At 37.9% G+C, this 12,391-nt stretch overlaps 1 protein-coding gene across 2 annotated transcripts; it reads right to left on the bottom strand.

Moving 5' to 3' along the window:
- Positions 2,442-6,996, bottom strand: LOC107643630 (probable methyltransferase PMT2). 2 transcript variants are annotated; one of them, XM_016347332.2, is made up of 7 exons: positions 6,650-6,996; positions 5,295-5,946; positions 4,971-5,181; positions 4,520-4,814; positions 3,693-4,061; positions 3,480-3,557; positions 2,442-3,183 (listed from the first exon to the last, which is right to left on the bottom strand). In XM_016347332.2, the coding sequence occupies exons 2-7, from the start codon at positions 5,937-5,939 to the stop codon at positions 2,955-2,957; spliced, it is 1,827 nt and encodes a 608-aa protein (XP_016202818.1). In that variant the 5' UTR covers positions 5,940-5,946; positions 6,650-6,996; the 3' UTR covers positions 2,442-2,954. The 2 variants fall into 2 exon arrangements, with proteins under 2 accessions (XP_016202818.1, XP_016202819.1); XM_016347333.2 differs by lacking the exon at positions 6,650-6,996 and adding an exon at positions 6,220-6,404.

Raw genomic sequence — 12,391 nt, 5'->3', positions numbered from 1 at the left:
CTTAATAAATGAAGCCATTATTAATTTATTTATATATTTTAATATTGTTTTAAATTATTTTCTTTATATTTATTGTTAAATTTAAAAAATTAAAAATTTAAAAGATGTTAATATTTATTACCAATAGTTTTAAATTTATTTACTTTATCTTAAGTAAAATTTTAAATATTTTAATTTTATATTTTATAATATATATCCAAAAACGGTACGTATAAATTTTTCCTAGTTATAGGACCACCACTCTACGTACGAAGTTTTAGTACTCCATAGTCCAAACTTAGCTATTACCGAAATAAATAATTAAACCAATAACCTAATGGCTCAATCAATAACCTAATATCTTGACTGCGCCGATTATCAATTTAGTTTTGATAATTATGCTAGCAACACATGATCCACTAGCGACAAATATTATTATTTATTACTTTTTTTTTAATTTTCCCTTTTCCAATAGTCTCAAGTTAGAGTAACAGATATACCAAAAATTTTGGAAGTAAAGTAACGAAGGATCCATAAATTTTAGAAGATAGGGAAAACACAATATTAATATAGGGTTGAACTTCATAAAATGAAAGGGCGGATATTACATATATAGAGGTAATGACCAAATCAGTACCCGAAAAATTTAAACGCTGACATTTTGGTATCTTACTATTGTTATTGACAAAATGACCCTTAAAAGATTTTAAAATTTGACAAGCGTGCCCTTGAGCTCGCCGGAGCAAATTTCCAGCAAGCACAATGCTAATGTGGCCACCGTGTTTTGGTGACTTGGCAAACCACCCCCAAAGTTTCCTTCCCAACGCACACTCCCTCCCCTTCCCTCTCCCCCTGTCGCAGCCCCCATCCCCAACGCACACTTCTCCCCACCGTAGTCTCCGTCGTATCACAACCCCCTTCCCAACGTACACTTCTTCTTTCTCCCTCAACACCACCATTCACAGCAACAACAACTTTAACATCAACAACAACAACAATAACCTCCACCACTCTCCCTCTCCAACGCACACTACCCCTCCCTCCCTCAACCCCACCACTCGCAGTAACAATAGCCTTAATATCAATAGCAACAATAATCTCCACCACTCCCTCTTCCCCAACTCACACTCCCCTCTCCCTCCCTCAACACCACCATTCACAGCAACAACCTCAACATCAACAAAGTTGCCCCAAATCATGAATTGTCCCAAATTTTTAGGTTAAATTATCATTCAAAAAAATTAATAACAATAAAATTCAGAGAAAATAAATAAATTCATATACAATAATCAAAATAAAATAAAATAAAATAAAACTTAATACAACACCACCAAAACAATAATAGAAGAAGAACACCAGACACAGAGAGGGAACGACACGATGGAGCCAAGATGGAACCCAGACAGAGGAGGCATGGCAGCGACTGGGGGCTAGCAACAAGCAGATACAAGCAGTGAAGACGACAGCGGTGAAGACACACAGACAACGCAATGCCACGAAAGAGATAGACGACACCGGCGGACGCAGAAGATCCGATGACGAGATGGCGACAGTACGGTGTCCATGACACTAGCTCTGTAAGACTGAGAAGGTTGAACTCTACTGCTATTTTGGGGGAGAGTGAGTTGAGAGTGTGAGACACTGTGTTGAGAAGGGGATTAAAATTCAAAGGAACAAGGGAAGGGGAATTAGGGTTCAGAAAGGGAAATTTTGGATTGAGGAGGGAGGAAATGCGTTGGGGATGGGGAATTAGGGTTAGGGAGGGGGAGGGAAGGATTAGGGTTGGAGAGGGGGAGAGTGCATTCAAAAAGGGGAGGGGAAAGGAGAAGAAGTGCATTGGAAAGGAAGAAAGAAAGAAGTAGGGTGGAGGGGGGGTTTGCCATGTCATCAAAATGTAGTGGCCATGTCAGCACTGTACTTGCCAAAGATGTGTTCCGGCGAACTCGTGGGTACGCTTGTCAAATTTTAAAATCTTTTAAGGACCATTTTGTCAATAACAATAGTGAGGTACCAAAATATCAGCGTTTGAATCTTTCAAGTACTGATTTGGTCATTACCTCTACATATATATTATTAAGAAAATTTTCAAAACCCTTACACACATGGCACATACAAGTAGTTCCATTCTAGGCTGGTTCCAGAAGAGTCATACATTTTGTAGAATCTCAGATACTGAATTGTCACAAATGGGAAAATATAGGTACTTCGAAAAACAATTAGTCAAGGGGTAAAAAAAAGTTTTTTTCTTAACTAATTATTGTTAACCTGAATCCTAAAACTTCCGAGAAATTGGTTTGTAGCCATGATAGGTAGCCAAAATTCCTAAGATAGTAGCATCTCTTCTATTTTATTTGGATGCAGTAACATTCTCATTAGCAAAAAACTAACATCCAAAATTTTCACAATCACTTACAATCAAATCATAGGCATATCTTCTAACCTAACCAAATGATAAAGGTGAATAATCAGGAAGCACTTCAAAATTCATATTTGAGTGTAACTTGCAAATGAAGTTACAGCTACAAAGATTGTACCATATACTACTATTCTTTGTTACAAAATTTAGGCGAAGCAGCTCAAACTTTTGTAATTCAGTAAATATAAAACTATTGGGACCAAAGAGAAAAGAGAAGAGACCAATATTTCCTTGATTTTTGAATGTAATATCGTGTAACAACTAACAAGATACTTGATTGATGAAAAAAAACGGCTAATATCTTAAACCCTGAGCATAGTAGCTTCCCAAATTTGTTCATTAATAAATGATAAATTAACTAGATACGAAACCTATTGCAAATTGCAATCAGCAATTCAGCATAACTCTTGTAATGGCCATAATTTGTGCCAAATTTTGTGGTTGATCATTCAAGCCAAAAATGCTCATATCAAAACCCATATGAACTCTGTTAGGATCTAGTTGAGCCCCAAGGGGCTAAAAGCCATTAATGACCTTTCAACTTGCACCGGGTGCTTTATTAGGATGAAGTGGAATTTGACCCGACAACCCAATATTGCTTGACGGCAATCAGTACCTTTTCGGGAACAAGTGGACCATCCTCATGGTCAACCATTTTGGAGTTCCATCTCATTCCTCCGACGATTTTCTTGACCTTAATTAAGATGTCAACTTCGTCACGGATGATGACTGCTCCTTCTGGCCGCAAAATCCGGTCCATCTCAAGAAGAATGTCTTCTATGTTACAGCTGCATATAATGTGAGACAAGATTTTTAAGGCTACATGGATGAACCTATCTTCTAAAATCAAGTAGTTATGCTGGTCTAGATCCAAATGTTACACAAGCTCTACATTTGGGTGAGGGTTACTGAACCATAGCTCTTTAAAGAGGCATGTTCAGACTTCCACAAGCATATCAAATAGGCACAAAAGTTTGAATGCTAAACAAGTTGTTAGGCACATTAGATAGAGAAGCATTTTTGATCAAGAACTGATATAAATAAGAATTATAAAACATGAAAATTTAATCAAAGGATCGCTTACTTGTCCTTGTACAGACTAAAAAGACCATCGCTATGAATGAGGTCGTAGGTCCTTGGATATGTGGAGAAGGCTTCACACCTGTGGATTATAAGGGCCCGATGTATGAACAAATAAGGGGGGAAAGCCATGAAAGATGAGAAAATTGATAATTCATTTCACTAATAGATAATGGCACGAGATTAGTATCATCGTGACTGAGTAAGAAAACCATACCAATCATGATAGATGCCAATAAGTCCTCGTTCATATATGACACCCAGTGTACTTTTCTCAGCAATAGTAGGCACAACATTCATGACCCATAACTTTGGAGATTGAATAGCTGCGGCAAAACTGCCCAAACCAGCATTCATGTCCATAATGTTGCGATACCTTCCAGTATCCAGGAGGCTATTAATTTTCTTATAAGCATTTACGTGCCTTTTCCACTTATTGTTATCCTCCACGAATGTCTCAACACTAACTCCAGGAACTGCACCATTAGCAATTCTAGGAGGGGTTGCAAATAGCCTCTCGGGAAATGGCTTGAGTTCACCAGAAACTTTAGGTGTGCGGGTAACACAGGCCTCCATTTTCTTATACCTGTAGACACAACGACATGATACCTCATAATTTTCGAAGGATCAAAACCAAACAGAGACTTGAAATCATATCAAAGAATGATTTTGACAATAGTATTATGGACTGACTATTGAAAGGGTTCACATGACATAAAACAATGATAAATTGGAAAGATGACAAGGAAAATAAGCAGTCACATATACTTCAAAGATGTTTTCATCTGCTTCTTATTGCCAGTTTCAATCCAAGGTCACTATGGTTAAGTGAACATCCTCTTAACCATCAAGATACTTTGGAAACTGGAAAAGCATTTTTTAGAATTATACATGAAAATATCACTATTATTCTCCCAAATATCTTTAGCTCAATGCATAATGCAAACGTCTACATCCTTGCACATGGCTTATAGAAAGAAACAATGGGAATAATAATAATGCACTGCTAAAATATACAAATTGTTTAAACAGGAAGATTCTTACCAGACATCATTAACATCGGTTGTTTCACAAAAGTTCACGCCAGATTCTTCTTGTCTGCTACGGCATGATTCGGTGTCCATAGTTTTTTGCCAAATGGCAATTTCAGCCTCCTCTGACTTCTTCTCCCAGCAGAGGAGCTTAGCAACCTCTTCAATCTTTCTTTGTTCTTCCTCGAGTTCCTCCTTAGGTCTCTGCCAGTTTCTATAACTTGCCTTCCAGTTTATTGGAGGTCCCGAAAGCACCCAATAACCACCAGGTCTTAGAACTCGGTCTACTTCAATCATATAAATTCCATCTGCAAATGAATAATGCAAAATTACGATTGTTATAATAAATAGGGTATAAAAAAACCAGATCAAACAGAATACGAAGTTAAGAATCCAAAAATTATTGTCCTGCCTAAGTTACAGCAAATATTTCAGAGTAATCTTTCTGAATGCAAAATTCTCACCATTTGCTCCCCAAGGAATTAAGCAACGAGAACAATGAGCCATGTCGAAGGCCGCAGAAGGATAAGGCGTTTTTATGGTTCCAAGAACACCAATGACAGCAGGTACACCTCTTTCAAGAGCAAACTGTACTTGTGCTTCATGAGAGTCCCTTGGCGCAAATGACATTGCAATAACATTTCTGCTCCAAAGATAAGCACCCCAACTGGCAACCTGGGAAATAAGACTTAGAGCTTAAAGAAACTAATAATGCTGTTTTATCAATTAACATGTAATAGAAGGACAAAAATTGGTTTTATGTTCTATGAATTTGATGAGGAACATACCCCACAACCAGTGTCCAGAGCTGTCCTAACTGTCCCATCATTTATAGGGATCACGGAAGCAAGTTGGTCGATATATTTATCTGCACCTTGAGGAAATTGGGTGCCACCACCGGGGAACCTAAACACTGATCCTTCATACTGGATCCAGTTCTGAATAGCCTTCTCAACTGTAAGGCTCTTGTACGGTGCATTTGCGTAAGGAACGTAGTCACGGCTCTTTGGCCATGGAAATGGAGTGACATACCCCTTGGGTGCTGGAATCATACAGTGTAGCTTCTCTCCCTCAGGGGGGCAATGCCTCTCTCGATAGTTCATGTTTTCTCTTGGAAATGTCATTGCACGCTGCTGATCTTGGCACGGAGTGTAATCCGTATATCTAGCAGCACATGGCTCAAATTTCTTAGCTTCTGAATCGACCTCATCGATCTTGCTAACCTCACCAGCATGGTGAGAGTCAAAACTTAAATTTGGAACTGTGTCACACTCTTGGCCTTTCTTGGTGATCTCCAATGCTATGCTATCTCCCTTTCCAAAACCGCTTCTCTGCCACGCACCCAATATATAGAAGAAACAGCACAGACCAACTACTATAAAGACCTGCACAGAACTTCTAGTCCTATTATCAGCTGCACTTGGTTTTGCCATTTAGAACCTGAAATAGAATAAATAATCAATCCTGACTCAACTCAATAAAAATTGTATTTATAAGACTAGCAAAAACCCCAAGGTTAAGTACTACATCATCCAATATCAAGATCAAGAATAAAGATCTCAAGACAAAAGTAGCCAGATGTATTTAGCTTTCAATCTGCAAAATTTAACAACTTGGATACTCCAAGGAAAGAAAGTAAGCTTCAGTGAATCATATCAAATCACTTTGAATCATTATCGCCATGAAGGAATTAATTATTAGTCTGAATCATACGGTTCAAGAAAAATGTCAAAGCAAGCTTCAGATCTGTTGAATAGAATCAGAGTTTAAGCTCCATTTGTAATAAATGTTTCCACTGGGAAAATGCTTATGCATTTTGTGTAGTACTATGTTAATAGAAGACAAAAGACAAGACAAAAGGACGAAACATGAATGAAAGAGAATAATGATTAACTAAACCAGTACAAGGTGTTAATGATGTGGGATCTAGCTTCACGTAAATGCAATGCAAGATCACATACAAACACTGGAAAACGCGTTTCAGTGTTATAATTAATGAAGACGACCCACCAAAAGTTGCTAAATAAGGAATTTAACTTGGGGCACAAAAGTGGGATAAAAAAACTAAACTTTGAAAGTACCAAGATAGAAAAAAATCACCATCACTTGAAAGGAAAAAATCAAACGAGGAAAAATCTCTTACCGATCATATGAAGCTGGGGCGGGAGCAATATTTGGAAGATCTGAGATGTTTCCTTCCTTCCCACACACACACACACTGATAAATCTTGGAGGCTTATATAAATTTTCCGGGGGACCAAACAGTGATCTTCTTTTCTGTTTTAATATTCAAATGATGATGATGATTGTGTAATGGGAAAGGGATGTGAAGGATCCAGTAAGAGGAGTGAGACGTGTCAAATCTCAAATAATAAAAAATGTACAAGAGATTCCTAATCTTTAATCCTCATGAGGTTCTTTTCCATCAGCAATTAGCAGCAATCAATGAATGTTCACATGAAAGAGACACAGTAACGGGATTGGCATCACCACTCACCATAAATAAAGAGAAAGGGAAAGGGAAAGTTAAAAAGAAAATAAAAGAAAGTAAATAATAACAATATAATAATCATAACAATATAATAATGATTCTAAAAAATATTGGGAAGTTTATCCCTTTTTTCATGAGTTTGAAGAAAGATATGGCTTTTTGGGCCGAGGCGTCGAGGGAGCGTAAGTGGACAGCAAGCCGCCCGATCAGTCTTTGGACATCTTTGAGATTTGTGGGGCTGCTGATGAGCAGATATTTTATACACTTTTTGGCATTGTTTCCTTAGTATTTTTAGTACATTTGATTAAGTTTTATTATGTTTTAGTAGGTTCTAGTGCAAAAATCACTTTTTGGATGCTACTTTGAGTTTTTGTGGTTTTTCTATGATTTTAGGTGATTTTTGGGTAATTCTGGCAAGTTTTGAAAAAGCCTGATTCAGAGATAGAGAAAGCACTCCAGATGTTGTAAGATTCTGACTACCGTGCATTTCAACGAGCATATCTGGAGCTACAAAGATCCAAATGACGCGCTCTCAACGACATTGGAAAGCTAAAATCCAGGACTTTTCAGAAATTTATAATGGTCCATACTTATCTTTGGAAACGATGTCCCAAAACGGGCGTTGAACCCCATCTGACCCTCTGCCTGGCGTTTGGACGGCCCAGAAGAACCAAGATGGCATTTGGATGCCCAAAAGAGAGCAAGACTGGTGTCCAACGCCCCAAAAGGAGTCTAAGTACGTGGATTCACCCAAATCTCAGCACAAACACTCACCAAGTGGGCCCATATGTGAATTTTCGCATCCTTTAGCTTAGTTTATCACATTTTTGTCATTTTTAATTAATAGTAACATCTTTTAGGTCTAGTATTTTGATTATAAATAAGAAACTTTCTTCCTTCTGAGGATCATGCCTCCCAGGAAGGGAGAAGCATAGACATATTACTACTATTATTTTTTGTAAGCTATGAGCAACTAAACCTCCGAGGTTAAGGTTAGGAACTCTACTGATTCTCATGGATTAATAATATTACTGTTTCTATTTCAATATATGTTTGATTCCATTCTAAGATGTATCTTCATTCTTCAAACTAATGAAACCGGGTGGAACGAGAGTATGACCCATTTTCTACATGGGTTCTTACGAGTCTCTAGCGGGATAGCATTGAATCACAAGCTTGATTATACATCTCTTAGACGGCTAATCCACGACTTCGTTGGGGACATGGGAACATCTGTTCAGCCGAGGTACGGGGCGATTAGGGCCTTAATGGTATAGACTAGAATTATAAACCTTTATTCTCTGATCCAGAAGATTCGACCTTGTCTGTGGCATTTTTTGTAGGATCACCAGGGATTGAATTGCTAAAGCTTCACCCTCGTTCAGATTGGATGACCATTAGCACTAGCATGCGATCTGAAGCAGAGGAGATTAATGACCACTAGTCCCAGGGTTAATCACTTATAGTTTTCCATGGAATGATTCATCCATTGTTGGAATAAACAGTAAGAAAAATTGATTCAGAAAGAAGAAGCATCTCCAAAGCCTCAACCAATTTCTTATCACTGTTTTTACACCAATTTAGTAATTCTTTCCTTATTCTATTTTTATGCGTTTTTCACAACCACTATCTTTTCTATCCGCCTGACTAAGATTTATAAGTTAGCCATTGCTTGCTCAATCCAATAATCTCTGTGGGATTCGACCCTCACTCACATGAGGTATTACTTGGACGACACGGTGCACTTGCCGGTTCATCTGTGCAAAGTTTGCGGAGTTCAATTTCGCGCACTAGCTCCTCATCTCAAGGATGGCCTTGCACTTCTTCGGGTTTGCTTCTACTTCCCATTACGTGAACATGAAATGAAGCCTAGGAACTTTTTGGCTTCCATCCCGAAGGCACACTTCATCGGATTGAGGCGCATCCGGTGCTTTCTTAGGGTGTCTAGTATGAGTTTGTGGTCATTAATGAGCTCCTCGCTTGTTTGTGTATGTCCTAGAATGTCGTCGATATAGACCTAGAGTTTGGTCCTAGAGAGGTCTTTGAAAATTTTGGTGACGAGCCTTTGGTAGGTGGCCCCAGCGTTCTTTAACCCGAAAGGCATGACTGTGTAGTAGTATGTGCCATCGAGGGTTACGAACGTGATTTTCTCTTCGTTTAGTTTGTGAATGAGTATCTAGTTGTACCCGGAATAGGCGTCCATGAAGTTGAGGTACTGATGTCCCAAGGCAGCGTCAACCAGTCCGTCGATATTTGTCAAGGGGAAGGCATCCTTTGAACAAGCTTTGTTTCAGTTTGTGTAGTCGACGCACATTTGCCACTTGCCGTTTGCCTTTTTGACTAGGACGACATTTCCCAGATGAAGTCTGCTTCAAGTAAGCCTTTAATTTGCTTTCTGACTTCGACTGCTCGGTCGGCGAACATTTTTCTTCTTCTTTGTGCTACTGGCTTGGCTTTGGGATACACGACCCTGCGGTGAGAGATTCGGTTGGGGTTTATTCCTAGCATGTCAGCTGGAGTGAATGCGAATAGTTCCTTGTTTTGCTTCAAAAGTTCCATAAGGTCGCTTTTTAGATCGAAGGGTAGGTTTTTGTTGATGAACGTGAATTTGTCTTTGGTCTGTCCTATCTGCAGTTTTTCCATATCTCCTTCTGGTTCTGGTTTGGGTTGATCGTCCTGGCGTGCATCTAGGTCGGTAAGGAAAATCCCTGCCGCGTCCCAAGACTAATGCGTGAGCATCTTCCTTGCATTTTTCTTAGTAATTTACATGTGGATTTGCTATATTGTTATGAGATTTAGGTGTTTTAAGCCACTATAAATGCTACTTTGAATTGTTTTGCAAATTAATTTATTACAGGTAGCATTCGAGCGAGTTTAGTATAACTCAAGAAAGCAAAAAGATGAAGAAGCACAGCAGGAGGTGATGCCAAACGCCACGTCATGGCGTCTGGCTTTAGATCAACGCAAAGGCAACCCAAGAGTCACCTTGGTGGCGCCAAATGCCATGTCACGGCGTTTGGCACAATGTTGAACGTAACAAGCTCTAAGAATGGCGCAAGGAACAATCAAGTATGGCGCCACACCCAAGCTTCCATGGCAAACTCCATTCTCCCAAGTATGGCGCCACCTTTTTACACAAAGGTGGTCCCTCATGTATTTAAATTTTATTTTTTTATTTATTTTTAATTAGAAAAAGATATTAATTAGGTTTCTGAATTTAATTTCTAAACCAATTAGGTTAGATATAAAAAGAGAAACGATTCAACCTTTCGGGCTTCTTCTCCTCTCTCTTCTCCTATTCCGCACTTTACACTTTTTCCTGCTAAGGTTTTCACACCATGAGTAACTAAATCTCCATCGTTAAGGTTAGGAGCTATGTTTATTTGGATGGATTAATAACTATTGTTTTCTACTTCTGATTTATGCATTGATTTACATTCAAGAATCAGTTTCGTTCTTCATCCTAAAGATTAGAGTATATTGAAAAATAACTATTTTCTAACTTGAATTCTTATTGAATCTGGAAAAAGTTATATCACTTGAATTACAGCTTGAAACTGATTTCTCATAACTCTCTAATTAATTGGATTTAACGTGATACGTGACATATAATCGTCTTATTTTTTGGTTCTTAGGGTTTTGTGTGGCTTATAAACTAGGATTTAGACCTAAACCCTCTAATTAGATTAAGTGACCAAGGAATTGGCGGTTAATTGAGTTACAGGAGAATTAAATTACCAAGGAATTGGAGTTTAATAACTTAGAGTTTGCTGTGAATTGAATCTCTACATCAAAGTAATTAATAAGAATTGTTAATCATGAAATCTAAACATCTCCAAGGCCTTAACTATTTTCTCACATCCTTTTTACAACCAATTTACTGTTTGCTTTCTTAAACATTTCTGAATTACTGTTGAATGCAATTTGAACCCAAAACACTCCTTTTTACTTGTCAGACTAAGTGAATCACTCAACTATTATTGCTTAGTCCCGAGGGATCGACCCTCAATCACCTGAGGTATTAATTGGTACGACCCGGTGCACTTGTTGGTTAGTTTGTGGATTGTAAATTCTGTATCCTCTTCCAGAAGGCCAAGCTGGTGTTGTCGCATTCAACCGTGACTTCCTGGTGTGCGTATATTGTTCCCACAACACCATTATCGACTTGGAATTTCACGATTAAGAACTTGGTGAATGTGACGGCGGATGAGTCGTTGATCATCTTGCTTCCCAAGATGCTGTTGTAGGCTATGGAGTCCTTTAGGACTACGAACTCGGAGAGCACGATATTCCTTTGGCTTCTGTTTCCGATGGTGATTGGCAGCACTATGGAACCATCTGGATTAATAAAATTATCTTGGTTTTATCAACTTGGTAAGGCTCTATAACTTCTTGTCTATCACACGCAATACGAGATCTTGATTTCATCCTAATCACAACCATCTAACTGAACTTGAAACTTCCTAGCAATATGAATAGTATACTTGTCGTGCATTTTTGGATAAGATGAAAAGGTCATAATGTTTGCTTCTCTTGCTATTATTTATGTCAAATTGTCTTTATTGTAATGCGATTCCAAAAATATATTATCTTTGGTTTAGTTATACATCTTGTTGTAGCCTGAGATTCTCACTATTGATTCACTATCTAAAACCTTCAGAATGTATGCACTCGATGCCAAACCTCTAAGCCACTCAACCTAATGGGAGCCTCTTGTTATTTGGTTTTATTCTTCTTGAATGAGTCCTTATTCTTTCGAAAAGATTATTATTATCGAAAATTTTTTTATGACAATCAAATCATGAATTCTTACCTTCAAAATTCAACCAAAATAAATTTATATCGCCTAAACAGATGGAACACGACAACCTACACGTAGAAAACGAATGGTGGAGGAGATAGGTGTGATGGCGGCATATAGTGAAAAAAAATATAATGGTTGCAGCACATGGAAAAAAGTCCACGATGGTTGCAGCAACGACTAATGGCGCAAGAGATAGATGTAATGATAGCGTATAACAAATTTAAGAGGTAAAGGACATGATAGTTGCAGCAAGTGGTGGAGAGGACGGAGAAACAGATGGTGGGATAAAGACAATATTGCGTATGGGTGTGGAGTTTTAAAAATAGGAGAAATTAAGAGAAAAGAGAAGAGTTCTAGGAGAGAGGAGCAATAATGATGATAAATAAAATGAGTAAAATTAAAAAATAAGATAAAAAATATAGGGACTTAATTAAAAATTTTACGAAACTATAATTTTGAAAAGTTTTATCATAATACTTAGTTTGGTAAAATTTTTTAAAAAGTTTTACTACAACATTTTGGGCCTATATGGCCACGGTTTTTTTTGTCACAGTAAAAAATCATGATCATAAATTCTCTAAATCGTAAAC

Source organism: Arachis ipaensis, chromosome B05, assembly GCF_000816755.2.
Source record: "Arachis ipaensis cultivar K30076 chromosome B05, Araip1.1, whole genome shotgun sequence".
NCBI lineage: Eukaryota > Viridiplantae > Streptophyta > Magnoliopsida > Fabales > Fabaceae > Arachis > Arachis ipaensis.
Note: the sequence above shows the minus strand (reverse complement) of the source record. Positions and strands in the feature narration are given on the sequence as shown.

Excerpts from the sequence above, each read along its gene's own strand:
- LOC107643630 (XM_016347332.2), bottom strand. The coding sequence starts at position 5,939 with ATGGCAAAACCAAGTGCAGCTGATAATAGGACTAGAAGTTCTGTGCAG. Across the intron at positions 5,182-5,294 it reads CTCTGGACACTGGTTGTGGG|GTTGCCAGTTGGGGTGCTTA; the intron begins GTATGTTCCTCA and ends CTTATTTCCCAG. Across the intron at positions 3,558-3,692 it reads ATTGGCATCTATCATGATTG|GTGTGAAGCCTTCTCCACAT; the intron begins GTATGGTTTTCT and ends TATAATCCACAG.